The 27,366-nt window shown below is 54.0% G+C and overlaps 1 protein-coding gene across 2 annotated transcripts in view; it reads left to right on the top strand.

Annotated features, from left to right (window-relative positions):
• The window catches only part of SIRPA (signal regulatory protein alpha), a 43,691-nt gene that overhangs the window by 5,195 nt on the left and 11,130 nt on the right, over positions 1–27,366 (top strand). For both annotated transcript variants that reach the window (XM_070420054.1, XM_070420055.1), the window contains exons 3-7: positions 13,900–14,253; positions 20,439–20,759; positions 21,301–21,624; positions 23,428–23,538; positions 26,696–26,720. In XM_070420054.1, the coding sequence (XP_070276155.1) occupies positions 13,900–14,253; positions 20,439–20,759; positions 21,301–21,624; positions 23,428–23,538; positions 26,696–26,720 (1,135 nt within the window). The remainder of the gene's footprint in view (positions 1–13,899; positions 14,254–20,438; positions 20,760–21,300; positions 21,625–23,427; positions 23,539–26,695; positions 26,721–27,366) is intronic.

The raw sequence follows: 27,366 nt of genomic DNA, 5'->3' as shown, positions 1-27,366 counted from the left end.
CGCTCGTTAACTTGGCCTCACCCAGTTTGGTGAATGATTTTGTACAAAGCCATGCCCTTAGCTCAACTCTCTCAAATCTGTTCCTTTGCTTATACTGTTCCTGCCATCAGCGATGCCCTTCCCTGTGTCTCCTCACCTCCCTATGTCCAAATCCTACTCCTCCTTCACAGTTCAGTTTGTGCTGCCTCATACTTCAGGGACCTCTTCCTCCTCTGAACCCGCCCCCAGGATTTTATCAACCCCCGTCTGAGGCTGCGCATGGCTTTCTGCTTGTTGTATCATCCTGTGCGTGCATGGTTAACGCTGGCACCCGGTGGTCCCGCGCGCGCAGTGCTCAGCTAGCCTCTCCGTGTAGACACAGCCAGCCTGGGGCTGAGTCACAGGCTCAGAGCCAGACCCCTGGGTGTGAACCCAGCAAAAACATCCGCATGGACAACTTACCGAGCTCTGCGTCTCGGTTTCCTCATCTGTAAAACAGAATGAATCAACAGCTCTGTTTCAAGGATTAAGTCCATTACTGCGTGTGAAATGCCGGAACCCATGCCTGGCACGTAGCGAAGTCTCAGCCAGTGTCGTCATCGTCATTTTTGTTCTGCTTGGATTTCCTCACCCATGAAAGCAAGCCCTGCTCTTGTGAAGCACCTAGCACAGCTCCTCGCACAGAGAGGCTACTCACAGGACAGCAGAGCTGATAAGGGAGTGAATGTCTTCGGCCGGAGGTTTTCCCCTGTAGCTTTTATGCCGGCAGGGGATGGATAAGTTGAGCAGAAACCCAAGCTCTGTGATTTAATTGTCTGTTAGTGGGACTGAGTGCTGTGGGCATAGCTTGCCTCTAGGTGTCTCTGTCCCCGTCCACAGGTCTGGCATTGTGGGTTCCCAGACCTGGGAAACCAGAGGGGGGCCTGAGGGAGCTGTCAGTCCTCTCCTCCAGCACCTGATGGCAGTGGGAGAGAGGAAGGGACTGGCGGGCTCACCCAGCAGATCTGTGGCAAGGCATGGGGGGGCGCCAAGCCCAGCCCCCTGTGGTTCAGGCCAAGGCTTTTTAAAATGGGGGTGTGCTGGAAGTTTCCATCATTAAAGCTAGAAGTCTGACAGGATCCCAAATGCCATGGGAAAGGACTACAGTAAAAATACTGGGAGTCATCTTTTCTGGCCCCTTACTGGGCTCAACACTTCATGTGTACGATCCCAGTGGCGCTCACAGCACCCTGGGGAGTACGTGGAGTGACCGTCAGATTTGAGCAATGAGGAAACAAGGCTCAGAGAGGTGGAGCAGCTTGCACAAGGCCACACAGTAAGTGGCCAAGTGGAGATGATGACCCAGATCAGCCCCCGCGGTTAACTGGACAGCACTTAACCCTGTTTGACAGGTAGGGGAACTGAGGCCCGGGGGTGCCAGCGTCTTGCTTTCCTGGTTCTCCTTTCACGTTTCTGTCAATCAGTGTGTCCTCCCCGGAGGCGGCAGCTGCTCCCAAGATGTGTTTCCGTCCCCTACTGGAGAAGGAAGCCTCTATTTTCACAGCTGAAACGGCTTTCCTGTTAGCTCGGCCGCCCGTTCCTGGGCAGGTCTTTGTGGGAGCCCTCTGCAAGATGAGTTTTCCCTGCCAGGTGCCCTGCCAGGCCTTCAGTCCACAGAGATGCAAAACAGCTAAGGTGGAAGTTGGAAATGGTAGAAAATTGGATCTTTGTGTCTGTAAGATTTCCTGGCACATCCATTTGGGGGCGCAGGGTGTTAGATGGCTGCAGATGAGCGCCAGGAGCTGAAGGCGATCAGGTGGCTGATCAGGATTGGGAGGGAGGTTGGAAGCGGGGCATGAGCCATGAGCTTCCAGCCGGGTGGAGAGGGTGGGTGCCGATGCCAGGGCCGTGCTCTGGCCCCATTAGTCAAGGGCACGTGTCCTCCAGAAATGGAAGCTCATGGGTAGCAGGGGCTGAGCCTTGAATCTGTGTTTTCCTCCTCTTTTTATTTTGGAAAATTTCAAATATGCACAAAATGAGAAGGAATGGGGTAGGGAACCCCAGCTTCCACACTGATCTGCTGTTTTTTATTTCACCTGCCCGCACCTGACAGGGGGTGGGGGGTGGGGGAATATTGTAACGCAAATGCTGGAGATTGGGGATCATTTCATCCATCAGTACTTTGATGTGCACCATTGTCTAGTCCTCAAAATGAGCCCCAAAGCCTGGAGTCCTTCCTCCCCATTTTACAGAGAAGGACCCTGAGGCTCCCCAAAGCCAAGCTGGGCTCTTCCCAAGGCCACATAGCCAGTGAGAGTTAAAGCCAGCTCCACGTTTAATCTTCACCACTTGGTTGTCCTTATGGTTGTTTTAATTATAAATATTCAGTCAACGAGTTTTTCTGAGCATCTACTATGTTCCGGGGGTGGCTCTAGGTGCTGGGGATACAACTGTGGACCATACAAGCAAAACACTGCCCTCACGGAGCTGACATGCTAACGAGGAAATAAAAGCAGACCCGGTAAACATTCCATGAGGGGGAGACAAGTGCCATGAATCAACTAAAGCAGGACGAGGGAATGGAAGGTCAAGTGGGGACAGAGGCAGGGCCTCCTTGAGGAGTGGAGGCTTGAATTAAATGGAGCAGCCATGGGGATATCAGGAGAAGAGTGCTCCACACTGAAGGAATAGCACGTGCAAAGGTCCTGAGGCTGGCGTGAGCTTGCTATGTTCCAGGAGTGAAAGGTTGAGAGGCTGGAGTAATGGGAGATGGGGTGGGGGAGTTGGGAGAATTCAGGGCCAGAAAAAGTGGAATCTGGTTCATTGAGTACCTGACATTGAACATGTCAGGCCATGTGATAGGATAGTTACTCTGTAGATGATCTCATTTAATCCTCGCCACAGTTCTGTGAGATGGGAACTATTATTATACCCATTGGACAGATAAAGAAACTGAGACTCAGAGAGGTGAAGTGACTTGCCCAAGGTCACACAGCTTATACATGCAGAGCTAGGATTTGAGCCCAGGCCCCTGACTACTGCAGCGTCCTCATTATTTTCCTGCTTCCACTCTGGCCCCTTCAGTCTCTTTACCCATAGGAGCTGAGTGAATCGAATCCTCTTTGTTCCTGCTCCAAACTTTTCGGTAGTTCTTGCTGCCCTTAGAATAAAATCAAACTCCTTACTTATGAGGCATGGCATTTTCTGGATCACATCTGTCTCTCCAGCCTCATCTTGTGTCAGACTGTCCTTTCTCCCTGGGGTGCAGCCACAGCGGCCTTCTTTCTGGTCTTCATATGCACCAACTTCTTTCCTACCCCAGGGCCTTTGCACTTGCTGTTCTTGCCCCTGGAACACCTCCCCGGGGCTTTGCTTCCTTTGTGTTCCAGTTGCAGTCTCATCTCAGAGCTGCCACCCCAATATAAAAGAGGTCCCCACCTTATCATGGCTCCAAAGTTGTTTGTTTCCTGGAACCCCTAACTATTTCTATATTTATTTCATTATTTCAGCCCTGTCTCCTCCAATAGGATATAAGCTGCATGAGAGTAGGGACTGTGTCTGTCTTATTCACTGCGAAGTCTCCCAGAACCTTAGCCCAGGGCCTGGCAGCAGCAGGTGGGTTAATACACATTGGTTGAATGAAGGGAATAGGTGGGTACTGAGATCCCCATTTTAAGGAAGATGCTCAGAGCCACAAGGTCACTAGGCAGATACCCTGGTCCAAAGGCCAAGCTGTGCCCTAATTACTACACAGTCCCTCTGTGGCCAAGCCCAGGGCCAGGAGCACACCACACATCCCTGCCCATCGTGCTGACACAAGGATCCCTGAAGTATCAGGAAGCACACAAATATCACTGTCAGCCTGGGTGGGCAGTGTTGGCCAAGAAACCCCAGAATTTATACTTAAGGTTCCGGCTACACAAAACCACTTGCCCCATGTAGACACCATGATGGAATGAGCAGGCAAAACATGAGACGTGGCACAGTCTGCTGCCCTCTCAGGCAGGGTTTGGCTTGGCGGACCCACCCAGGGTCCCCCAAAGGGCCCTTCCTGGTATGAGGCCATCTGGTGCTGTGATGAAGATGCAGGTGGAGTCAGGTCATGACCTTGGCCCAATGGCCGTTCCTACCTGAGCCTCAGTCTTATCCTCTGTGAAATGGGAATAGTGACAGCCCTGTCTCGCTGGGCCCCCGTGGAGGTTTGGTGAGGCCTGTCATGCTCCCGGCAGTGTCGGTGCTGGATGCTTGTTAGCCATTATTACTATTACTGTTACTGTTGGGTGATCATCATTTCATGGTTTGGGGCTGAAAGAGCAGGTGGAGCCCTCACTCTATCACTTACCAGCCAGGAGACCTGAGACTTACTGTGCTGCCCCTCTGGGCCTCAATTTCTCCTTCTGGGAGGCAGAGGCTCAGCCTGGCTGCTCTCCTGCAGGTCCCTTCCACCCTGATGCCCATCTGTCCTTCGTCTTGATGACTCCCCAGAGCCCTTCTCTAACAGGGCAGGCAGTGGAAGGGCACACGCTTTGGGCCACACACCCGAATATGGATCCAGTATGTGCTGCTTCCTGGCTCTGTGCTCGGGAGCAGGTGTCTTGCAGCTCTGAGCCTCAGTTTGTCCCTCTGTGAAATGGGTACACGACCACAGTTTCCTCTTGCATGGGGACTGTTGAGGGTTAAGGGAATTAAGAGCCATGGAAAGTGCTTTCGGGAGCTGCACAAGGCGCTATAAAAGGCATCAGTGGATAGTGTCAGCTTGGGGGAAATCTCGTCCGTCCGGAGACGTCTGCTGCAGGCAGCAGTGTGCTGCAACCTTGGCAAATGCCGTTCAATAGCTGCGTGTCGCTTTTAAGGGGGCCTTTATCTCGGCTGGGAAATGTGTGTGCGTCCTTGGCAGCCTGAGATCCCAAGAGCCTGAGCTGGAGGGGACCCTGTCGCCAGGAGAAGCGCTTGCACACGAGGTTTCATGGCAGACGGTGGGTGTGTGTTCAAGCGCCGTCTCTGCCTCTTCCCTGCCTCTCAGGCTCTCAGCTTCCTCACCTGTAGGGAGGGGGTGCTGACAGCAGCACTCGCCTCGCTGGGCTGTGGTGACAGTTAAGTGAGGGCTCCCCATTATCTGGCCTCATCCACATGTTGTGCCCATGAGAGCCTGGAGAGCCTGGCCGGCAGCACCGGGCCGTCTAGAGGAGCATTTTGGCGTGGAGGTTGGGAGGACGCCACCTGGGTTCTCAGCTTCCCCAGGCCTCAGTTTCTCCCCTGCAAGAGGGAAGCAGGAAGAAGGTCCTTAGGTTGTCGAGGCACTAGGTGCGGTGAATGGTGGGGGTGCGTGTTCGTGCATGCTGCCCCGCCTCCCCTGGCTCCCCTCAAAGGGCAGTTACCGCACACACATACTGATGGTCGCTCCTTCCTGCTTTGCAAACAGGGCCATGCTGCAAGCAGGTCTCGTCTAAACCCAGCAAACACTCCCTGGGCCTCTGGCCTTCCCTGCCCCCTGGCCGGCCGCCTGGCCAGCAGCCTGCTCTCAGGCCCTGCTCTGAGTGATCTGTGTACACGCTGGGGCCGAGCTGGTGTTGCCTCAGAGTGAACCCATAGCTTCTCACCCTGAAGGCTGTGATTGTGTGTCATCCCCTTCAGCCTGAAACACCCGGGCGTGAGAACGGCTGCCCCGCGCTGAGCGCTTCCTCTGTGCCAGGCGCCGTGCTGAGGTCTCTGTCCTTATTTCAGCCTAAAGCAACCCCGTTCTCATTAGCCCCGTTCTACAGATGAGGAATCGGGAAGGGGGGGCGGTTAAGACCTGTCCTAGGCCTTTTAAATGGCAGAGTTCAAACCAAAACATGCATTCACCCAATGCCGGCCTGGTGTAAACCTGGAGCTTGCTGCGGGGACAGAGCCAAATCCTAACTCTAAGAAGGCTTATGAGTACGTCTAGGGGAGGGAGAGGGACAAGAACATAGCATGTTGGGTGGTGGGTGGTATGAGAAAAATAAAGCAGAGCAAGGGGCATTGAGGGGTAATATTTTGTACAGGGCGGCCGGGGAAGGCCTCGGGTAGGCCTGAAGGAGGTGAGGGAGAGAGTGCCAGGCAGAGGCCGTGGCAAGTGCAAAGGCCCTGAGGTGAGTGGAGAATCTGGCATGACTGGGAGCAAGGCTGTCGGGTCCTGGTGCCACCGGAGGATCCTGGGTCTCACTCTGAGTGCAGGGGGGCCTGCAGGGGGTTCTGAGCAAAGGAAGGCTGTTCCCTGGCGCAGGTTTCGGAGGCTCCTCTGGCTGCCGGAGAAGTGTGCGTTGGAGAGAAGTGAAGTAGAGGCGGGGAGGCCAGTTAAGAAGCTGAAACAAGGACCCAGGTGCAGGATGGGGTGCAGGAGAGGTGTAAGGAGAGATGAGGCTGACCAAGCCTTGGAAGTCGAGCTGGCAGGATCTGCTAATAGAGGGACATGCTGGGCAAAGGGGAGCTGAGAAGTGTCCAGTTCTCAGCCTGCTCTTCTGACCACTGACCACCAAGCCTTAGAGGGAGAGGTGGTGGTGCGCCCTTGCTCACAGGTGGGAAAGTGGGGGCTTAGAGAAAAGTGGCATTGCAAGCCACCCCCAGAAATGAGATATACTGGTCTCTGGCCCCAGAGCCTAAGCTTTAGACTCTGTTGGTACCTTAAGAGTTTACCTGCTACATGGAGGGCCTACCAGGATCTACTCTTCCCCTGCAAGGACTTAGCACAGTGCCAGTCCCTGAGTTGCCTGTAGTGGGGGTGGAGGAGAGAGCACCCTGAGCCTGCTGGGCCTGCCCCCACCGTATCTGCAAGGCCGCGTGTGTCCCCGCTTTTGCTGGGTCCAATGCAGGTGGTAGCTTCTGCAATACCTGGGGTGTCTTTGCACAGTGGATTTATACATTTGTAGCAGTAGATGGCTCCCAGGGGCGGCCTGTTGTCCAGACGGCATCTGAAACCATCCTGTAGGGTGCCAGGTTAGCCCAGGCTCAGGCTGGCCCTATCCCAGCTTGCTCACAGCCAACAAGCATGTGGCAAGGACTCTGCTGGTCCCTGGATTGTCCAGAGCCCTTTTCTCCCCTCTGTATCCTCGCTCATGTGGTTCTGCCCTCCTGGGATGCCTTCCCTTCTCCCTAGAATCTGTCAGCCTTCAGGACCTAGCTCAGGGGCCACCACCTCCAGGAAGCCATCCCAGATAACACCCCTCTTCCAAGACCCCCACCTCCACCCTCTTCTTGCTCACTGATCACCCTGCACATGGCATTGCCCATGTCTAGGGCTCGACCCCACAAGGGCAGGGACCTGTCTTACCCAGCTGTGTCCTGTGGCATCTAGGACAGGGGCTGGCAGCAGAGTGAGCTTTGAGAGGGCAGGAATGAGTCAGTCTGAGTCCAGAGAAAAATCAATGACTAGCCACAGCTGCCGGAGCCCTGGTCAACCTGCCTCGGATCTGAGCTCCCTTGGGAACTGCAGAGTCCACAGCCATCAACTCACACAGGCCCCCCCCACCCCCCCGCCCTCCCAACCGCCATGAGTCAGCCCAGAGACCATGGCCCCCACCCAGAGCCGTGAGCTCCAGGCTGGCCTCTTCACTGCCGTGCCCCGTGGCCACACGTAGTAAGTAGGTGTCAGTAAAGGTTTGAGCCTCCTTGCTGTTGCCAGGGGCCACGCAGGGCCTTGCCCACCAGATAGACTTGAAGGAAGCATCTCTCCCACCCTCCTCCTCCCTCTACTTGTGCCTGGAAACTCCCACGTGCCAGGCACGTTCACAGCTGGGCACATGGACACACCGCATGTACACACACAGTGGGCCGGCCCCCCACACTGTCGTCCCTGCTCCCCTGCACTGTGTCAGCACACACATCTCACATCACACTTGCGTGTACACCGCCCCTGTTGCACACGTAGTCTCCCTGCACACACACCCTCCACCCACACACTCACATACACATCCCACTCACGTGCATGTCTCTCCTGCACTCCCCTCCCTGCAGGCGCATTCAGACGCCCTGTCACCCTCACACCCCGCCCAGGCATCTGCTCACACCCTCAGGCTCAGACACACCCTCTCGTGCCACCCACATGCTCACACACTCCCACGCCAGCCAGGATTCAGATACTTGTGCACACAGTTCACACCCCTCGTGCCCCTGTGGCTGGCCCCCATTCAGACACTCCGAGTTGCACATTCCCGCACACACGCATCATCTCTGCACATGCTCACCTGTGTATATGCCCCCCATGCATACGTGTGTGAGTGCTTGCACTTGGCACCCTCAGGCACATGTGTGTACACGCCCACATCTGCTCCCTTTCCCTCCCATGTGCTTACTCAGCCACACTCCTGCACTGCACACTCACCGCCATCGGATCATAACCCAGAAGATGCAGTGGGGGCGCCTGAGGAGGCGCTGCTGTGCTCGTGGGCTGATAAACCAGCAGCTCCCCCACCCCACCCCCGCAGTAATGATCATGACTGTAGCCAGGGAAGGGGTGCCACGCTTCCCCGCTGTGAGGCTGAGCGGGGCTGGTGGGTGTCATTTGAACCATCTGGGGAGGCTGAGCCTCAGGCACAGCCGGAGCTCCGGCCACAGCCTCAGGCCCAGGGCTTCTCAAGTTTGCGCAAACCTGGTGGGTGGCCTCCATCCAGTCCCGAGGCCCCCCCCCCCGCCCCCCCCCCCCCGCGCGAGGCAGTGAGCAGTGGCCTGGGAAAGGCTGGCTCTGGGCAAACGTGTGCTTCAGCCTTGTTCTCTGTGCCTCGGTGCAGGAATCACGTCCAGGGATCACAGGGGCCCTGTTTCTTTCCAGCAAGGTTCGGTTCTCAGTTGATTTGTTTTTCCATCAGAAGAGCACCCCTGCTTATTTTTTCACTCCTAATGAACATCGTTTTCATTGTTTCTTAGTCTCAAAAGCCAGGCATGAACACAGAAAAAAAAAACATACCCAGGCCTGCTGGTCTGTCCTCAGCCCCCACCTGGCTCCATCTCTCACCCTCTCGGCCTGTTTGTGGAGGAGACGGGGCGGTGGGAGCAGCAGGTCACGGGATGGGGTCGGAGATGGCGGCAGGAGTCACTTGTCTAAGAGGTTGTGGTTCACTCCAAATGTAATCACTTGATTTATTTCTTAAAGTCTATCTTCTCTGCTCGTGAGCAGGCTCCAGGAGGCCAAGGACAGAGCCGTCCACAGCCCCTCGCCCAGGGCCTGGCGCACAGTAGATTCTAGTAATTCATCCCTGACCACCCCGGCACTGTGGGCTCCCGCATCCTGTGGACACAGTTCCTCTTGCAACAAGCACACAGGGCAGGCACCACCCACTGTGCTGACTTCTTCCATTAGAAAACTTGCTCACACGTTTTATCTCATTCCTTTAGTTTTGTTCCCAGAGCAGTAAATGTTCACTGAAAAAAAAAAAAAAAAAAAAAAGAGGCTTAAATATATTGTTTATCATAGAGTAAAAAGAAAATGTGCCACCCCGGTCCTATTTCCCAGTCATAACACACCTCAACATTACGGTGTTTATCATTCTAGACCTTTTTCCCTAGACATTTGATCGGTCAGTCAGTCTGCAACTGTTTAATGAGCATCTACTCTGTGCCTTGCACTGTATCAGGAGTAGTGAACAAAACAGGCAGACTTCTTGGGAGGGAGGTTCAGTCAAACAACAAACATGTATGTAACCTACATATTACACACGTAGATTCTTCTCATTACTCAGTGGGATACTGTAAATATTCTTTAATATTCATCCAGTTTAGAAAATCTGAAAAATCCCCCAAATAGAAGGAAAAGAAAAGAGAAACCCATCGGCTTTAGATTCACGATCCAACGAGAGAAGTGTTTTATAGCTTTGTATACCACCTTGCAGCTGTTTATTTATATACAGATTTATTTTGTTTTACGAAGTCAGGAGCATACCAAGAGCATAGCTTTTCCCTTCTTTTTTATTGCACAAGTAATGCAAACAGAACACATAAAAACAAAATCCCTTGTAAGTCTACTGCTCACAATTAATCACTGCTAATCTTTAATATCATACTTCATTTTTTTTCAAAACTAGAAGTTTGGGATCACGCTGAACATGCCACTCAGTAACTCCCTGTCGATTTCTAATATATCTCTGTGTCGATAATTGAAATTCTACACCATCATTTTCGTGGCTGTAGACTCGGTCATCATGTGGGGGGTTCAACATCATGGGACCAGCCAGTCTCCTTTTCTTGGACATTAGGGTATTTCCAGTTTTTCATTTTGGTCAGAACTGAATACATGAAGCAAAAGGTTTGCACATCCTAGAAGCTGTATTTATCTGAGTCTGATTTTACATTGTTTTTATTCACTCATATTTTAACTATATCAAAATGTTGATCTCAGTTGTCCTTGGTGGTATTCTGCGATCATTATTTTGTTTTTATACTTTTTTGTTTTCTCTAAGTGCTTTGCAATGAACAGGTATTATTTGCATAATCACAACATCATTTCAAATTATGCCATGCAGAATTTTCCAGATGACCACCGGCCTCATGATGGCCGCTTTTTATGGCTACCTGCAATTCCATCTAGGGGATAGGCCACAATTCCCCGAACCACCCCCTTTCATTGCCTGTTTGGGGTTTTCCCCAACTTTTTCAAGATCGTTATGCAGGAACCCCACCTCAAACAGCTCCCACCCCCTTGGTACATTCTGCCAAACTGCTTTCCCAAAAGGAGGCTCCAATTTCCACTCCCACCAGCAGCGTGTGAGAATGCCCGCCCAGCAACCCTCCGCCCACACGGGTGGCTCAGGCCCCTGGACAGCCTCTCTCTCTGCCAGGAGGGCAGGAGAGGGTTTTGTCCGGGATGCCAGGATGATGACCCCAGACCCAGAACCGCAGGAGTGGGTTTTAACAAGCCTGGTTCCCAGAACAGAACCTACAGAGAAAAAGAAAAGCAAGCAAGCAGGAAAAAACTCTGCTGGAAAACACACACACATACACAGATTAAAATAATATTTGGCACTTACGTCGCACTTTTAAAATTCTTCAAACGCTTTCTAAACACTAGCTAATTAATTAAGCCGCCGAAATCTGGCTGCAGTTGGTAGAGAACTTAAAAGGGGTGGGGAGGGCAGCCCTACACAGCTCCAGATTTTATTGTCGCCTGCCCGGGTGTGATTGCGGGCCTCCGACGGCACCACAAGAATAGACCTGCTCCGACACGCGCACGACTGTTCTGCAGCCTCCCCTGCTCACACCGCTCCCCTCACAGCCGCTGACTCACAGCCCCGCGTGGTGTTATTGATGAAGATAATAATAACTGCCATGGATCACAGGCATCTTCTGTGGGCCAGGCGCAGTCCCAGGCTCCAGGCTTGCCCATTAACAGATAAGGAAAGAGGCTCGGAGAGGGGTTTTCCTGGGAGCAAGGAAACCCCTCCTCCCTTCGTTCATGCATGCCCTCGACGTGTTTATTGAAGGCCTGGTGTGTGTCAGACACGGTTGTAGACAGGGTGGGAAGAGACCCTCGTGGATCCTACATCTTGCTTGGGGGGACGTCACAAGCCAGAGAAAATCAGGAATAGAAATAATACATCTGATCATAATGGGATGCAAACTCAAATTTAAGCAGCATCTGTGTTGCAAGCACCCCCGTCCAACAGTGTCAGACGTTATCGGGAGTGGGGGTGCTCCTCCAATTCATGAAGGTGGAGTGGGAGCCCAGGGAGGGCGGGGCTCAGCTGGCTAGGAGGGGCCCCAGTTCCCTGGCCTGCAGGTCCCAGCCTGTGCTGCCCCCGGCGGCATTTCCAGTTCCCCAGTCTCCGTGCTGGAAGGCAGAGCCACTGGGATGTACCAGCTGGATGCTGTTGGCAGCTGCTGGTGCTGCCTCCGGTGTCTCGGGGTCTCTGCCAGCCTCCCCTGTGTGCCTCTCACACACTGGCCCCCAGCAACACCCCAACCCCGTCCTCTGTGGACCCGGGGTTCTTCCCTATATCCGTGAGGGTCCGGCTGCCCTCAGGCTGCCGATCTGAGTCCTGGCTCACCTACCATGGGAATCAGGGCTGGGACAAGAGGCAGGGGAGGGAAGAGAGGCCTGTCCTGAAGCCCTGGGCTGCCCGCAGTGAGGGCAGTGGAGTCCCTGGGCCTCCCTTCCCTCGGATTCCCTGCTCCTGCCTGTGGGGTGGTGCCAGGCCACTGGCTGGTGGGCAAATGCACAAAGTCTCCCTCCTGCCCGACCAGAGGCCGCTGCTCAGGGAATCAGCCCAAACCCTGTCTGATATACAAGGCGATGGTGGCCTAGGTCAGGGCAGGACAGGGTCACATTGTGGGTGAGGGGAGCACCGGGCAGAGACCAGATGGTCTGCAGCTGTAGCAGGCTGCCACCCTCGCCCCCCTGCCCCCCCACTCTGTCTCACTCACTCTCTCACTCTGTCTCCCTCTGCCTATCTCTGGTCTCTGCAGTGTCAAGTTAATCCGTGTGTGTGTGTGTGTGTGTGTGTGTGTGTGTGTGTCTCCACAGTCTTTATGATCTGTCCTTTCTCCCCACCCCCACCTTCTTTGGAATCAGGGCCCTGGCTGAGACTTGCTCTGAGCGCCTGTGGCCCTTCTCACAGCATCTCCACCTGCCTGTTCATCCTCCTGGCTGTGGCCTCCCCTCCCCCAACTCCTCCCCCACATGTCTCATGTGCCCCAGTTCTCTCCAATGTGGGGCTCAGGCCCCTCCCACCCCCGACCTCTAGGACTCCTTCCAGCTGCCAAGCCTAGACCCCTTGTAGCCTGACCATGCCCGCCGCCTGTGGGTGCCCAGCACCCTGGTCTACAGGACCATCAGTGCCAGCAACATACCTCCCTCACGTATTCCTTATAAATTTTACAATGACAGCAGCTTCCCCTGTGCCCAACTTGGTGCTAAGTGACTTAAAGAGAGTGCTAGGGGTGTCTTTATCTTATAGGTGGAAACTGAGGCTCAAAACCAATGGATACGCTAGGTTACATGTAAATAAAAGGTGAGCCAGGTTTCAGACAGGTCAGATGGCTTCAAAAGCCAGATGCTTCCTTTTTTTTTTTTTTTTTTTAAGGGAGGAGAGAGTTAGAAACATCAGTGATGAGAGAGAATCATTGGTTGGCTGCCTTCTGCACGCCCCCCCACTGGGGATCGAGCCTGGGCATGTGCCCTTGACCAGAATCGAACCTGGGACCCTTCAATCTGCTGGCCGACACTCTGTCCACTGAGCCAAACCAGCCAGGGCCCAGATGCTTCCTTTTGACTCTGTCCTGGCCCAGGCCTGTTGGTTGGTCTGCAGAAAGGGGCCATATAGTTGACAGATGAGGACACTAAGACTCAGAGGACAGAAGGGGGACCTGCCCTACTAAGGGCAGTGCTCACATATGCACAGTATCAGGCCCACTCACAAGAGTCCCTGTTGGAACTTCTCGGTGGCCCAAGTGATGGCCAGGGTCACAGTCGTAAGACCTGAGCCGAACCCAAGTCCTCCTGCTTCACTGCCTCACAGCCTGCTCCAGCCCCAGCTGCTTAGTCTGGCTTCCTGCTGGGGGCTTGCTTCCTGGGCCAGGCCCCAATCATAGTCTAAACTCCCAGAGAACCCCACACACACCAGGCTGCCACCACCTCTGAGCCTTGGCCCATGCTGTTCCCTCTGATAGGAACACTGCCCCTTTCTTCCTGCTAAATTCAGACTTGAATTCAGAGCCCAGCTCAGACATGACACTTCCAGGGAGGACTCAGGTCTCAAACCCACTCTCTGCCACATCACTTAACTTCTCTCTGGGCCTCAGTTTCAACGTTTGTTATAAGCTCCCTTATTAAAGGTTGGTTGTGAGGGTTACATGTATGACACATGCAAAGTGCTGGGCTCAAGGCCTGCTCAGGGTGTGCACTCGGTCGATGAAAGCTGTTGTTGATAAATACTGACCGAGCCCACAGGCTCCCAAATGGTGAATAAATAACTGCTCTGTGCTTCTCTCCAGGAGTGGCAGGTGAGGAGCTGCAGGTGATTCAGCCTCAGAAGTCAGTGTATGTCGCAGCTGGAGAGACGGCCACTCTGAGCTGCACCGTGACCACCCTGACTCCGGTGGGGCCCGTCCTATGGTTCAGAGGGACAGGGCCAGGCCGGGAGTTAATCTACAGTCTCAGAGGAGGCCACTCGCCCCGAGTAACAAGTGTTGCAGATGCCACGAGGAGAGACAACTTGGACTTCTCCATCCGCATCAGTAACATCACCCCAGCAGACACAGGGACCTACTACTGTGTGAAGTTCCAGAAAGGAGGTGGTGATGACACGGAGTTCAAATCTGGAGCAGGCACTCAGCTCACCGTGAGTGGTGAGTACAGGGGGACCCTTTGTCCCTCATGTGTGACACAGTCAATAAAGATGCCCTCAGTTCTGTGAACAACTAAGAGTCAGGTGCGGAGGTGGGTGCTTATAGTCCTGCTCTGATTCATGGTCTGATTTCACCGTCTGCAGATCAGGGAAGCTGAGGCCTGGAGATGTCATGCTGTTTGCTCAGCCACCACGGCTGGTCAGTGGTGGGAAAAGTCTGGAACCCCTGCTTGTCTGGCTCCCCAGCCCTGGCCTTTCAATCCTGTCAGGCCCTTGGTTGCAGGGATGAGGGAACTGAAGGTCTGAGTGACTTGCCCATCACAAGGGCAGACCTCGCCACCTCCAGGGAGTGCTCCCCTCAATGGGGCTGAGGCTCCTCCTTAGTGACACCCACTGGGCACCTGCTGTGAGCCAGGCTCCGCTGGGTGCTGAGGCAGCTGCAGAACAAAGCAGGCAATGGCTCTGCCCCCACGAAGCTCCATTCTCTCCCTCCAGTGGGGAGAAATATTTCCAGAGCAAAGAGAAGAAGACCTGGTTTCTTTATTTCATCCTCAGAAGTACCAGGCGAGAAGAATTCCTGAGGCACAGACTCGCTGTTGACTCTACAACCCTGGGGGGAGGGGATGGCCAGAGGCTGGGCGTTCACTGTGGGTCTGTCCGATAAACCCCTCTATTTCAGGGACCAGTCACACTGCCACTGAGGCTCCCAGCAGAGTGATCTCAGACTGTCCCTCGCCCAGGGAGCAGGCTCCCCGTGTGGTGACTTAGGAGTCACCCCGTAGACGCAGCAAAGTGCTCCGTTGGGGTTTTCTGCCAGAGGCCCCGGATCCCGAATCCTGGAATGTCAGCACCTTTAGACCATCCATCCCAACCCTCCCAGGCACAGAGGGCGCCTGCGGCCAAGAGGTGACAGGCCCTCCGTCGCATGGCCAGTTAGTGAGGGGCCCATTCCAAAACCCAATCTGATTCCAGGCAGGTTCCTTCCTGCCTGGGTGTAGGACCCTCTCCCCATGGAAGACCTGGTGCATAGTAGGTGCTGAATAAAAGCCAATTACACCAAACCATTGAACAAGGAGCCAGAATCCTCCTTCCATTGTTTTCTCAAAGGTTCAGATGCTCCTCACATTCAGACACTGATCCCCAAGGTGATGGGGAACCTCCCCCTACTGTCAGCCACATCACCCCAAATCGAATCAGCACCTAGAACTGCCCCTCCTTCAACAGCTGCCTCCCTCTGGCCTGTGGAGACAGCATCATTCATTCGCTGTCTTCTGTTGATGGACGTGAGTTGTTCCCAGCCTTGGGCTAGTCACACAGTGACACAAGGGATACCCTTGTCCATGGGTCACCCTACTCAACAGGGAGGTGCTCAGGGGAAGTGGCATTGCTAGGAAACAGGGTGTGTGCATTCTAATTTGTGTGGGTATTGCCAAATTTTCCTCCTAGACATGGTGGCAACGGGGTCTCCCCACAACTCCTGGACACAGGCAGGGCGGGTGGCTTTATTCCGAATTTTCAGGTATTACAACCGTTCCCAATAGTGTGTCCCTTGCCTAGGCCATCACAGGTGTAAGTGGCTCCATCACCACTCATATCTGCTGCCTCCTGGTAGAGAGCTCATTCCCCTTGCCCATCTGCCTGCTCAGTCATGCCTTGGCTAGAAAGCAGGCAGTGGGACAGGTCAGGAGCCTCATGGCATTTACTCTGACAGCCAGTGTGGTGGCAGGGGCTCTCTGTTGGCCCTTGTGAGAGATGAGGACACTGAGGCTCAGAGGAGGACCTAACTGAAGAGCAGGTACAGCAGCTAAGATTGAACCCTAAGCGGCCTCACAGCCCTGCTTCTTGCCACACCCCACTGTGCTTGTCAGAATGTGGAGAACGCTCCAAACCTCTCTCTTTAAAATCTTGAATTGTTCTGTTCTTCATCAAGAAGCATTTTACAAGAAGGTCCTGTGAAAGAGGCAGGTCAGCTTCACAACCCACATCAGACATGTACGCAGCTGTCTCACGATGGGCTGACCCTGTTCTCAACCACATGGCTCAGCATAGAGAAGCATCCAGGAGGCCTTCCCTGCTTTGTGGAGTTTTCCTCACTGAGCAGCCGCAGGAGCCGCCTGGCTCAGTGGCCTGGACAGAGCAGAGAGGGGTCGCTGAGCCCCAGCACCGCCGTGGGCAGCATCCCTGTCTCTGCAGACTGAGGGAGAGGAGGGGGCATGTCCTAGAGGGCCCTGCGGCCCCAGTGAGCAGGAGGTCATACTCTAGACCAGCCGTGGGCAAACTACGGCCCGCGGGCCGGATCCGGTCCGTTTGAAATGAATAAAACTAAAAAAAAAAAAAAAAAAAAAAAAGACCGTACCCTTTTATGTAATGATGTTTACTTTGAATTTATATTAGTTCACACAAACACTCCATCCATGCTTTTGTTCCGGCCCTCCGGTCCAGTTTAAGAACCCATTGTGGCCCTCGAGTCAAAAAGTTTGCCCACCCCTGGTCTAGACTCACTGTCAGGAGCCCTTTCTCCCATTTGTTGCTGCAGGGCCCCCGGCCTGGGCTCTGGAGGGCACTCCTCCCTATAATTCCTTGAAGTCAGGAATCTCAGCGAGGAAAGAGGAGACTGGCAGTCAGTGTTGGGCTTGTGAGGTGGTACACTTACTCTGTCGAAGGACATGAAGCCTGGGGCCACAGAAAATGCCCCCGGACATGGTGCTGGTGGAGGAGACAGCCCCTTCACTTGTCTCAGCAGTTTTCGCACCTGTAAAATGATAATAATCATGGACTCCTTTTAGGAAAGGTGAAGGATTTGAGGTGCTCTGTCTGAATCACCCCAGCACAGAGTAGCACCCCAAAATCAGGTGCTGTTTCATGGTGTGGCCAAGTTTCTCTTGCTGGACCTCAGTTTCCCCACCTGTAGACAGTGGATGGTCTCACCACCCTTTGCAGGAAAGTGTGAGGATACAGCTGAGAGCACAGACCCTCAGTGGGCAGTGGTGTCACCCCACAGCTAGGCGCTCTCAGGCAAGTCTGTTTCCTAGGAGTCCTCAGTTTCCCCATCTGTGAAGTGGTGACCATCACAGCTCCCGCTCAGGGGTCTGTGAAGGTAGGAGAGGATGTCTAGAAAGCCATAGAGGGGCTCGGGGTGTTACTGAGGGTCAGTGCCCAGTGGGTGAGAGCATGGGCCAGCCCCCTGCATGAGCTCACATCCCAGCTCTGCCACTTCCCGGCTCTGTGACCTCTGACCCATCAGTCCCCACACTGTGCCTCGGTTTCCTCTTCTGTCAGTGACAGCACTGACCTCACAGAGCAGCTATGGGGCCTGAGTGAATACATGTGAGGTGCTCAGAGCAGGGCCCGGCACGTAGTAAATGTTCAGTGAACATCGTGAGACAGCTGTGCACATGTCAGCCCATCGTGAGACAGCTGTGCACATGTCAGCCCATCGTGAGACAGCTGTGCACATGTCTGATGTGAGCTATGATAGGCCAAAGCCATGGGACCTTGGACAGGTCACTGTCTTCTCCAGGCCTCAGTGTAAATGGGCTTAAACTTTGGCTGCTCATTGGAATCACCTGGGAAACTGTGGTCACTAGTCCCTGGCTCCACCCTAGGAAGTCTGATTTAATTGCTCAGACGTGGGCCTGGCAGCTGAATTGTTAACTCCCAGGGGATGTTAATGCAGAGCCAGGCAGACAGCCTAAGCTAGATGTTCTCTGAGGCCACAGGAAACCTTGCATTCCCCCCCCCCCCCCCCCCCCGCCACACACACACACAAAGGTGCCCCCCCTGCTGCTGGGGCTGAGAGAACAACAGCTTTAGGGGTGCAAGTGCTTCAGAGTAGCATGTGCCCGTGACAGCTCATCAGAGGCCCAAGAAAATGAGCCCGAGTGGAGTGGCAGGGACACCTCTTACGGCACAGGCCTGGCTGAGAGTGGCACCCTGTCCTCTCCACCCCGAGGAGGGGCAGCCCAGCACCCTGTTCAGATCCGAGCTCCACTGCTGGGACACCCTCCCATCTCTAAACACCTGTGTGTCTAAACAGGGTCGGCATCCCCACAGATACCCCTGCTCAGCCCCAGAGCCCTTCCTGCCCCTACACACCAAAACGTCACTGACAAAACCTGTCCTTCCTTTTTGCAAAATGCTTCCTGCTTCTGTGAAGAGCTAACCTGAAGGGAAACGCCTGTGATCTCCTGTGTGTTTTGAAAGTCATTTTGCCGAACTTGTTTCCTGAGGGGATCATTAAAAAAAGAGGGAGAGAACCATAATTTGGTGGTTTCTCTGCTTTTTTCATCTGAGTTCTGCACGGCAGCTGCGGGGAGCAGGATTTGAGACTTTTCTTGGTGTTTCCGCTATGCTTTTGTTTTGCAGTCTTACTGCCTAAAGAACAAATAGGGCGTGGGCAGGCAGGGTGGCTCAGTGGTTGAGCATGGACCTGTGAACCAGGAAGTCACGGTTCCAACCCCGGGTTGCTGGCTCAATCCCCTGTGTGGGGTGTGCAGGAGGCAGCCGATCAATGATTCCCTCTCATCATTGATCTCTCTCTCTCTCTCTCTCTCTCTCTCTTTCCATTCCTCTCTGAAATCAATTTAAAAAATATATTTTTTAAAAAAGAACAAATAGGTAGTTTCAGAACTTGTAAGGCCAGGTCTTATGATAACAATGGTAGGTGTTATTTATTAAGCACCTACTGTACAGGGGTGGGCAAAAGTCGGTTTGCAGTTGTTTGTATGGAAAATAATACAATAATTAATAAATAAGAATATAAGAATAAACTCTGTGTTTTGTCCGCCCCTGTATGCCAGGCTCTGTGACATACATTCTCACTCCCCTTACCAGGATGGTGTTCTCAGCCACTCTGTACAGAGCCAGACCCTGAGGCTCAAGGATAAAGAACCGAGATGCTAATAGTAATCGGTCCTGTGAGTGGTGAGATGAGCCCTGCCTCTCCTCCCTGTGTGCCCTGGACCAGCGGGTCCCTATCTCAGCCTCATCCCCTAAGTGAGACCACCCAGGGCCTGCCTTCAGGGCTGAGGGCACAGAGGGACCAGCCCAGCATCAGGATGCCAGGTTTTCTCAAGAAACGGTAACTGATCCCAGCATCTCCAGGGGCGTCCAGGCTGCTGGTGTTTTTAGCACTTGATGATTCAAGTGACACTCCCTTATCTATGTCCTCAAATGTTCGATGAGTTTCAGGAAGCAAGTTAGATATTTACAGATGCAAGTTCTTGTTAATGTTTGGCGTTTGCCCACTGTTAGCGAAGGTGCTGGGTAAGAACTCACAATGTGGAGACGCCCTGCAGGCCCCTTCTACAGGGAGAAGCTGCTCTCTCGTTTGATCCCGTGTGTGGATGCTTTCAGGACACAGGAGTCCCGCCTGCTCCTAGGCCTGTGTCTGTGCCTCTTCTACTTTAATAAAGATTAGGACATAAACCACCTTTGGCTTTCTCAGCACTCAGTGATCTGTGTGTTCAAACCCAAAACTGACCCAAGAGAAGAACCCAAGTTCAGAAAAAAAACATCCCATTGTCTTCTCCCTTTCAAACTCAGGGACTGGCCCAGATGAGACAGACCCCGCTGGAGTGTTTGTGGAACGAATGGGAACTGTGGAGTAGCTCATGAACACCGGAAGGGAGAGCTCTGGATACACTTTCAGTCCAAAATGGATCTGTGTTTCTTTATTTTTGTGAAGCATCTTCTGTTTTGCTAAAGCAAAAAGGCTTTCATTGCCTGATTTAGCCCGCACTGCCGCCGGGAAGGAGAAATGCCTGCTGCCCCATTTCACAGATGGGAACTGGACTGCTCCCTGGCCATCTGGGGCCCAGCTGCCATGGGGTCCTGCTGCCCCACTGCTTCCTCTGCGTTCACATCTGGGACATTTCTAGGAGAGGCCAGCTAGGGGAGTTAGTATGAAGGGTGAGGCTGCTCAGTAATGTTGTCCCTGAGCCAGCTGGTGGGACATCACCTGGAGAGGAAAGAAGGTGACTTTAAACTCAGGCCTGGATTTGCTTGTTGGCCCTGCCCCTCACTCAATAAGTGTCCTCCCAAGTAAGATGGGGATGATGACACCCCTGGAATTAATAGGATAAAAAAAACACAACAGTATACGATAAGGTTTTGACAGTGTCGAATGCTTATGGTTAGTGGTGATATTCACAGTCATGTTCGTTGTTCATTATGTTCCTTTTAAAGCCAAACCCTCTCCCCCTGTGGTATCGGGCCCCACGGGCAGGTCGCCGCCTGGGCAGACAGTGAGCTTCACCTGCCAGTCCCACGGCTTCTCCCCGAGAAACATCGTCCTGAAATGGTTCAAGGATGGGAATGAGCTCCCAGCCTCCCAGACCACCGTGGACCCAGAGGGAGACAGCCCTTCCTACAGCGTCTCCAGCACAGCCACGGTGCGGCTGGCCCCGGGGGATGTTCGCTCCAAGGTCATCTGCCAGGTGGCCCACGACACCCTACAGGGGGACTCTCCTCTTCGTGGGACTGCCAACTTGTCTGAGGCCATCCGAGGTAGATGTCCCTCACACCCAGCCCAAGCCACACCTGGCCCCTGTCCTCCCAGCCTGCTCTTCCCCGTGCTCTTTGCTCCAGGCCTGGAATTGCCTGGAATCTAATTTCTGACAATCCTTCCCTTCACCAGGCACCTGGATGTGCCTGTCACTCACCACTGTTTAATAGCAGCTGTCAGGTGAACACCCACCACAGTACTTGGTACTTTACCAATAGCAACTCCAATAACTGAGCACCTACTATAAGCCAAGCTCCTATGTGCTTGGCAATTTCATTTATTTTTCTACAGTTATATTTCAACTACATGCCAGCCTGTGCTTGTTTACTTTAGTCATATTACTCTCACAGGAGCTGTGAGTCCCTAAGCACCTACTGTGTGCAGGCTCCTGTTCTTAGTGATTTCATTCATATGAAAGAGCACCATCGGTGTCTGAGCACCTGCCCTTTGAGATCCCCTTACTGTGGTGGGGGAGCTCAGGTTGGAGCCGCCCTGGGTGGTCTGTGTCCCATGAGGTCAGAGCTGTGCCCTGTGCTGTTTCAGTTCCGCCCACCTTGGAGGTTACCCAGCAGACGGTGTCAGAGAAACAGAAGAACGTCACCTGCCTGGTGAAGAACTTCTACCCCCGGCGCCTACAGCTGACCTGGCTGGAGAACGGAAACACGTCCCGAACAGAAACGGCCCCGACCCTCGTAGAGAACAAGGATGGGACCTTCAGTGGGAGCAGCTGGCTCCTCGTGAATCTGTCTGCCCACAGGGAGGATGCGGTGCTCACCTGCCAGGTGGAGCACGATGGGCAGCCGGCCGTCACCAAAACCATCACCGTGGAGGCCCTGGCTCACCAGAAGGACCCAGATGAATCCTCTGGTGAGGCCCCCATTTTAACTGACCGGCTCTGACTAAATTTTATCTTTACTGTTATAAGGAGTAATTCATGCTTATTACAGAACAACCTAGAAGTCTGTAGATAGAAAGTAGCATTTTGAAGTGAGCTCCCCTCCCCAAACTCCACACTCCACAGTCACCACTGGTAATAGTTTGGTACATACTTTATAGATCTTTTGACATCAATGTACATTAAGAAAAGAAAGCGCGAGGGAGGGCGGGGGGCCCTCACAGTGCCCTGCCTCTGGCTTTCTTCTCGCAGTCACTGCATTCACCGGCCATGTCGGCCCCTGCCTCCTCCTGGCTCTTTCTGACCTCTGCCTGGTCCCCTGGCTGCCATTGCACGTCTGCCCCACAGGGAGCGGGGTGGGGCTTCCAGATGTGCGTGGCTTCTGTCCAGTGTAATCGCTGCTGCGGTACATGTCCTTGTGCATATTGTGCTACACGGGCAGCTGTTTCTATGGGACCATTTCCCAAGGAGCATTTCTAGGCCCGAGTGCGTGCTCATGAAGACGCTGGTAATGCTGCCACCTCCTGGGAGAGTCACAGGTGCAGGGTGCCACCCAGCACCCCTCCGGCGTGTTGGCGTGCGTCTCCCTTCTTTCTTCACAATGGCAGCACCTAGTTGGCGCTTCGGTGCCAGTGAGGAATGTTCCATCGTTAGCATGGCTGTGCCTTGGCCACAGCAGAGCCTTTGAGTTGGTTAGAGTAAAGGCCGTTTCTTCCCTTTGTGCATCCTTCAAGGGGCCAGAGAGCTCCAACGAAGGCCGGGGCCCTGTCAGGGTGCCCTTGGATGTCCCCGATGCCTGCTTCTCATGGGAGGCCTGCACTTAGAGCAGCATGTGCGGCCGACCTCTGGCCCTGACCCAGACCTGCTGGGTGACCTTGGGCCCGTCAGTGCCTCTCTCTGGGCCTCCGATTGCTGCTGCCAGTGCCGAAGGAGAGGCGCTGTGACCCTAGCTCGGAGTCTCAGCTGCTAGCAACCCCGGCATCGCAGCTTCCTGGCCCTCAGCCCAGCACATAGTAGGAAATGCCTGTAGACAGGAGGAAAGAGTGCGTGAGTTGGTTGTTTGGTTAGTTGCTGATTAATCCTCAGGGCCATCCAACGTGGTAGAGCTTATTCTTGGCCTCAGTAACACAAGGGAAGCCAGTGTGTGGAGGTTCAGGTGACTGGCTCAAGGTCACACAACTAGGGGCGTGGATTTGAACCCACGTTTCTGCAGCTCAGCCCTGCTCCCGCGGCCCACTGTGCTCCGGTGTAGGCTCCCTCCCTGTGCCCCGGGGCCAGCCAAGTCCTTGTGTCATTCAGTGTCTGGGCTCAGAGCCCCTCTGCCTGGGCCCCGGGCACTAATCCCGGGCGGCCCCTGAGAGGTCTGCAGAGCCCACTGCTCACCTGCAAGCGGCCATTCCTCCCCGCCCCATTGAGATTCGGAGTTTGAATGGGCCTGTGCCGCCTCGGTGGCCACCGGTTCAGGCCGATGCGGAGAACAGGCTGTTCCCCGGGAGTGATAGGTCTGCCCCATCCTGCAGCCCGGTTTCCACCACGGCTGCAGCACCATGCGGTCTCCCCCTGGCACCTCAGCATGGTTTGTGTGTTACCCGCAGTTGACCCATGTGGGGACGTGTGTGCGGAACCATGAACGTGCCCAGGAGGCTCAAAACGCCTGAGAAGACCCAGCCAGATGCTCTCAGTTAACGGGCCCGTCCAGGGGTGCGGAGAGCAGTGGGTGGCGATTCTCTGGTTCTCATCTGGCGCCTGAAGCCTCTGTTCTGCCTTGTCCCCAGCTGATCCTGGGAAGTTGAAGGGCATCTTCATCGCGGTGGGCGTGGTGTGTGCCCTGCTGGTGGCCCTGCTGATCGCCGCCCTCTATTTCCTGCGAGTCCGACAGAAGAAAGGTGGGTGCATTCCCTGCTTCTTCCCCAGGAGTGTGCCCCAGGCTGTCCTTTCCAAAGGGGGAGGTCACGGGAGGTTACAGGAGGGCATTGGGCGCCGCATAGCTTAGCCATTAGGATGTGCAGTTACTTCCAGGAATGAGAAGTCCAGAGGGAGCAGTGCCACCGCTGGCGCGACACCCTCACCCGGTGGGTCTGGGTGGGTCTGGGTGGGTCTGGGTGGGTCCCTCCCGGGGCCTTCCCCTCGTGGCTGCAAGACGGCATCTCTGCTCCAGGCCGTGCCTCCTCATGGCACCTCTATCGAAGTGGGAAACGGAGCTGCAGGGTGGGGAGAGGGTCTCAGAGAGCAAGTAATATTCCCAGGGACCCCCGGCCAACGTTTGCTTTCCTCTTACCTGTCCAGTTACATGCCCAGCCCCTAGGCAGGAGGCTGGAAGAGGGTAGGGATCACACCAGCACCCACCTCCAAGGCTGTTGGCAGGATTAAGCGGGTGGTATATGTAGAAGTTAGGAGAGTACCTGGCACACAGCAACTGCTCAATAAATGTTACCTCCTGTCGTCAGCATTAAACATGAGCCGCCTCCTTGGGAAACTCCCCTCCCGGTGGCAGGAGGGAACATTGTCCCGTGTGTGTGTGTGTGTGTGTGTGTGTGTGTGTGTGTGTGTGTGGTTGTGTGGTTGTGTAGCTCCTGTTGTGGCAAGGCCTCTGCCTTTGGAGTCAAGACAAACCAGGGCTGTTATAGGTTCTAAACCATCAGTTTGGCCTCCACGAGCCTCAGTTTGCTCACCTGCAAAATGGGTATAGCAATGCCTATGTTGAAGGATAGTTATGAAACCAAAGAAGCTCATGTGAAATAACACCTCTGACACATTCTCAGGCCTCAAAAAATGCAAGTTCTCTTTTCTGCTCTCGAAGGAAACAAGTTTAAGCCAGTGTTTCTGCAACTTATTTGACTACAAGTGATAGAAATACATTTCATATGTCAGCCTGACACATGCGCGCCCCATAGATGAAATTAGAACTGTGATATTTTCTTTCTTGTCAGAGTCTATCCTAAGTCCCCTGAAAAGTCCTGGTGGCGAACTGCCACGTGCCACAGCCCGTAAAGTGCTGTCCTCAGCTGCCTCTCAGCTCGAGGGGGCAGGCCGCGTCAGTCACACGCCTCTTCTGCACCCTCACCTCTGCCCCCAGGCTGCCCCTCCCTCCGGGGCTGGCCGGAAGGCTTAGCTCCGAGTACTGGCCGAGCCTCAAGCTCCCGGCCCAGGAGGGCTAGTCAGGCCCATGTCTCTGGAATCTGGAGGAGCTTCTGCAAGTGACCTGCCCAGTGGTTTCCCTAAAGTTCCTGGGAAGCCCCACCAGGAAGGACTCCTTGCCCACCACACGCCACAAGCCAGCCATTAGGGGGAAGTGCTCACAGTGGCTGTTAGGGAAATCCCAGCCCTTCGTCTAGAGCAGCGGTTCTCAACCTTCCTAATGCCACGACCCTTTAATACAGGTCCTCATGCTGTGGTGACCCCCAATTTCATTGTTACAAATTGAACATAATAAAAGCATAGTGATTAATCACAAAAACAATATGTAATTATATATGTGTTTTCTGATGGTCTTAGGCGACCCCTGTGAAAGGGTTGTTCGACCCCCCAAGGGGTCGAGACCCACAAGTTGAGAACCGCTGATCTAGAGCCTCATCCCTGGGCACCATGTCACTCCTAGCACACCTGAGCTCATTCCTAGGGGCTTAGGCATCCGAGACCGGGTGTTCCAGAGGAGGAGTGGCGGTTTGGAGAGCTGTAGACATGGGTGTGGGCCACCCAGACCTGGGTGGTGGTCTGTACATGCAGAGCCCAGCTCTCAAACATGCGTTCCAATGACAGTGACAACTAGCACTCGCAAAGTCCTCCTGATGTGTCAGGCACTGTTCTTACCACAGACTTCTGCAGTGGTATTATTAAACCCATTTTACTGATGAGGAAACTGAGGCACGGCTAAGTTGTAAAACTTGCTCAGGGCCTCACAACCAGCAAGTGGTGGGGCCAGGATTCAAACCTTGGCCGTGGGACTCTAGGGACCACGCTGCACATCACTTCCATCCTAATGAGATGCCCCTTCTCCCTCATTGGTCCCTGGAAGGATCCGCCCATCCTCTACCTCAATACAGTGAGATGTCTTCATTTCTATTCTACCAGTTACCATGCCTGTGACCGTAAGGAGTCACCCAATCTCCTTGGTGTAAAATGGGGGTGATGAGTCATTGGACTCCCTGGGACATCTCCTGTCCTAGTACTTTGCAACCCATCAGCCTCCATTCAGATGTCAGATGCTGAGCTGCAGCCTTCCCACTGCTACCCGCTCACCTGAAAACCCACTGCCTGCCCAGGCCCCAAGCATTAACTCAGCAGCGAGAATGGCTGCATTGTGGCAGCCTCCAGCCTGCTGACACGAGGTGCAGAGCACATTTGAGTGTGCATGTTGCTTTTTAATTACAATTTTGCAGTGAAATTCGAGTCAAATGGTGGCTGAACCCCAGCGGCTTCTCTGTGGGATGCCCCATATCACAGGTTTAAAAATCTCTGAACCAGATGGACTCTTTCTTTCTCCCAAGATCCTCTTTGGGAAAGGTGACACGAAAATAAATGAACGTCCAGCCCAGACCTGTGAGTCAGAGAGCTGAGATCCAAACTCAGAGAGAAAGGACCCATCCAGGCCCACACAGCGAGCAAGCTGGTAGCAGCAGTGGGATTCACACCTGCTCCCCAGCTCACAGCCCTGCTGGAATCTTTTCTCCAGCCGGGAAAGGCCACGGCTGGGACCGAGCCTTGATGCAGGGTCTGGGGTGAGGAGTGTGGTGGAGTCCAGACCAGGGCTAGGGCAGGTGACCCCTCCAGGCTGAAGGCTGCTTTGGGATTTGACCTTTGGCAATTCCCAGAGGTGAGAAAGCAGGAAGGCTCAGCTCCTGGCTTTCCCCAATGGGAGATAATGGGCCACCCCACTGGGGTGAGCACGGGGTTTCCTATGGTTGAGAGGATATGATTTCAACAATTTCTCCCAGTGTCACTGGAGGAAAACGTTTGCCCCCGCACCCCCTCCCCCCCAAAAAAATAAAAAACAAAGTATGTTTCTAGGTTAAATAACTGGCTTTTGTGTCTTTTCTCTTGCAGCCAAGGGCTCCACTTCTTCTACAAGGTGAGTGCATCTCTGGGCTACGATGCTTTTGCAATTGTTACTTAGCTGTTTGACAGCCCCAAACCGGAAAAGCAGAATCCACACCCACTGACCCCCAGCTCTGCCAGTCAACCTTCCTGTCTCTGCTTTGGAAGTGCCTCGGGCCAGGCCCATTTTAATTATTGACCCCAGGGGATCGGAGGGGACTTCCACAGACAACCAGACTCATGAAATCCTGTTTGGACTGTGGCAGAAGCACAGTCCAAACACACCACCCAGATCCAAGTTGTATACTTTGCTCTTTCCTTCGTTCATTAAATATTTATTAAGTACTTTGGCATGGGTGGTCCTGGGGATGCCGGGTGAGTAAGGTAGAAGCGTCTGCGCCATCCTGAAGCCCACGCCCTGGTCAGAGGCTAAGGTGATGACATTGTGTCACAAATGGTGTCTTAGTTTGTTGATTCATCTTTCCAGTGATTCTTACTGAGTCCCTACTATGTGCTGGCTCAGTGCTGGGTGCTGGGGATATAGCAGTGAACAAAGATGGGTCCGGACTTGCCCTGGCCAGTGTTGTTCAGTAGTTAGAGGGTCCAAGCTCTAACCACTGAAGGTTCACGGGTTCAATTCCTAGTCAAGGGCATGGACCTGGGTTGCAGGTTTGATCCCT

This window comes from Myotis yumanensis, unplaced genomic scaffold (genome assembly GCF_028538775.1).
Source record: "Myotis yumanensis isolate MYYU_CA2020_CCGP unplaced genomic scaffold, mMyoYum1.0.hap1 SCAF_7, whole genome shotgun sequence".
NCBI classification, from domain to species: Eukaryota; Metazoa; Chordata; class Mammalia; order Chiroptera; family Vespertilionidae; genus Myotis; species Myotis yumanensis.
Note: the sequence above shows the minus strand (reverse complement) of the source record. Positions and strands in the feature narration are given on the sequence as shown.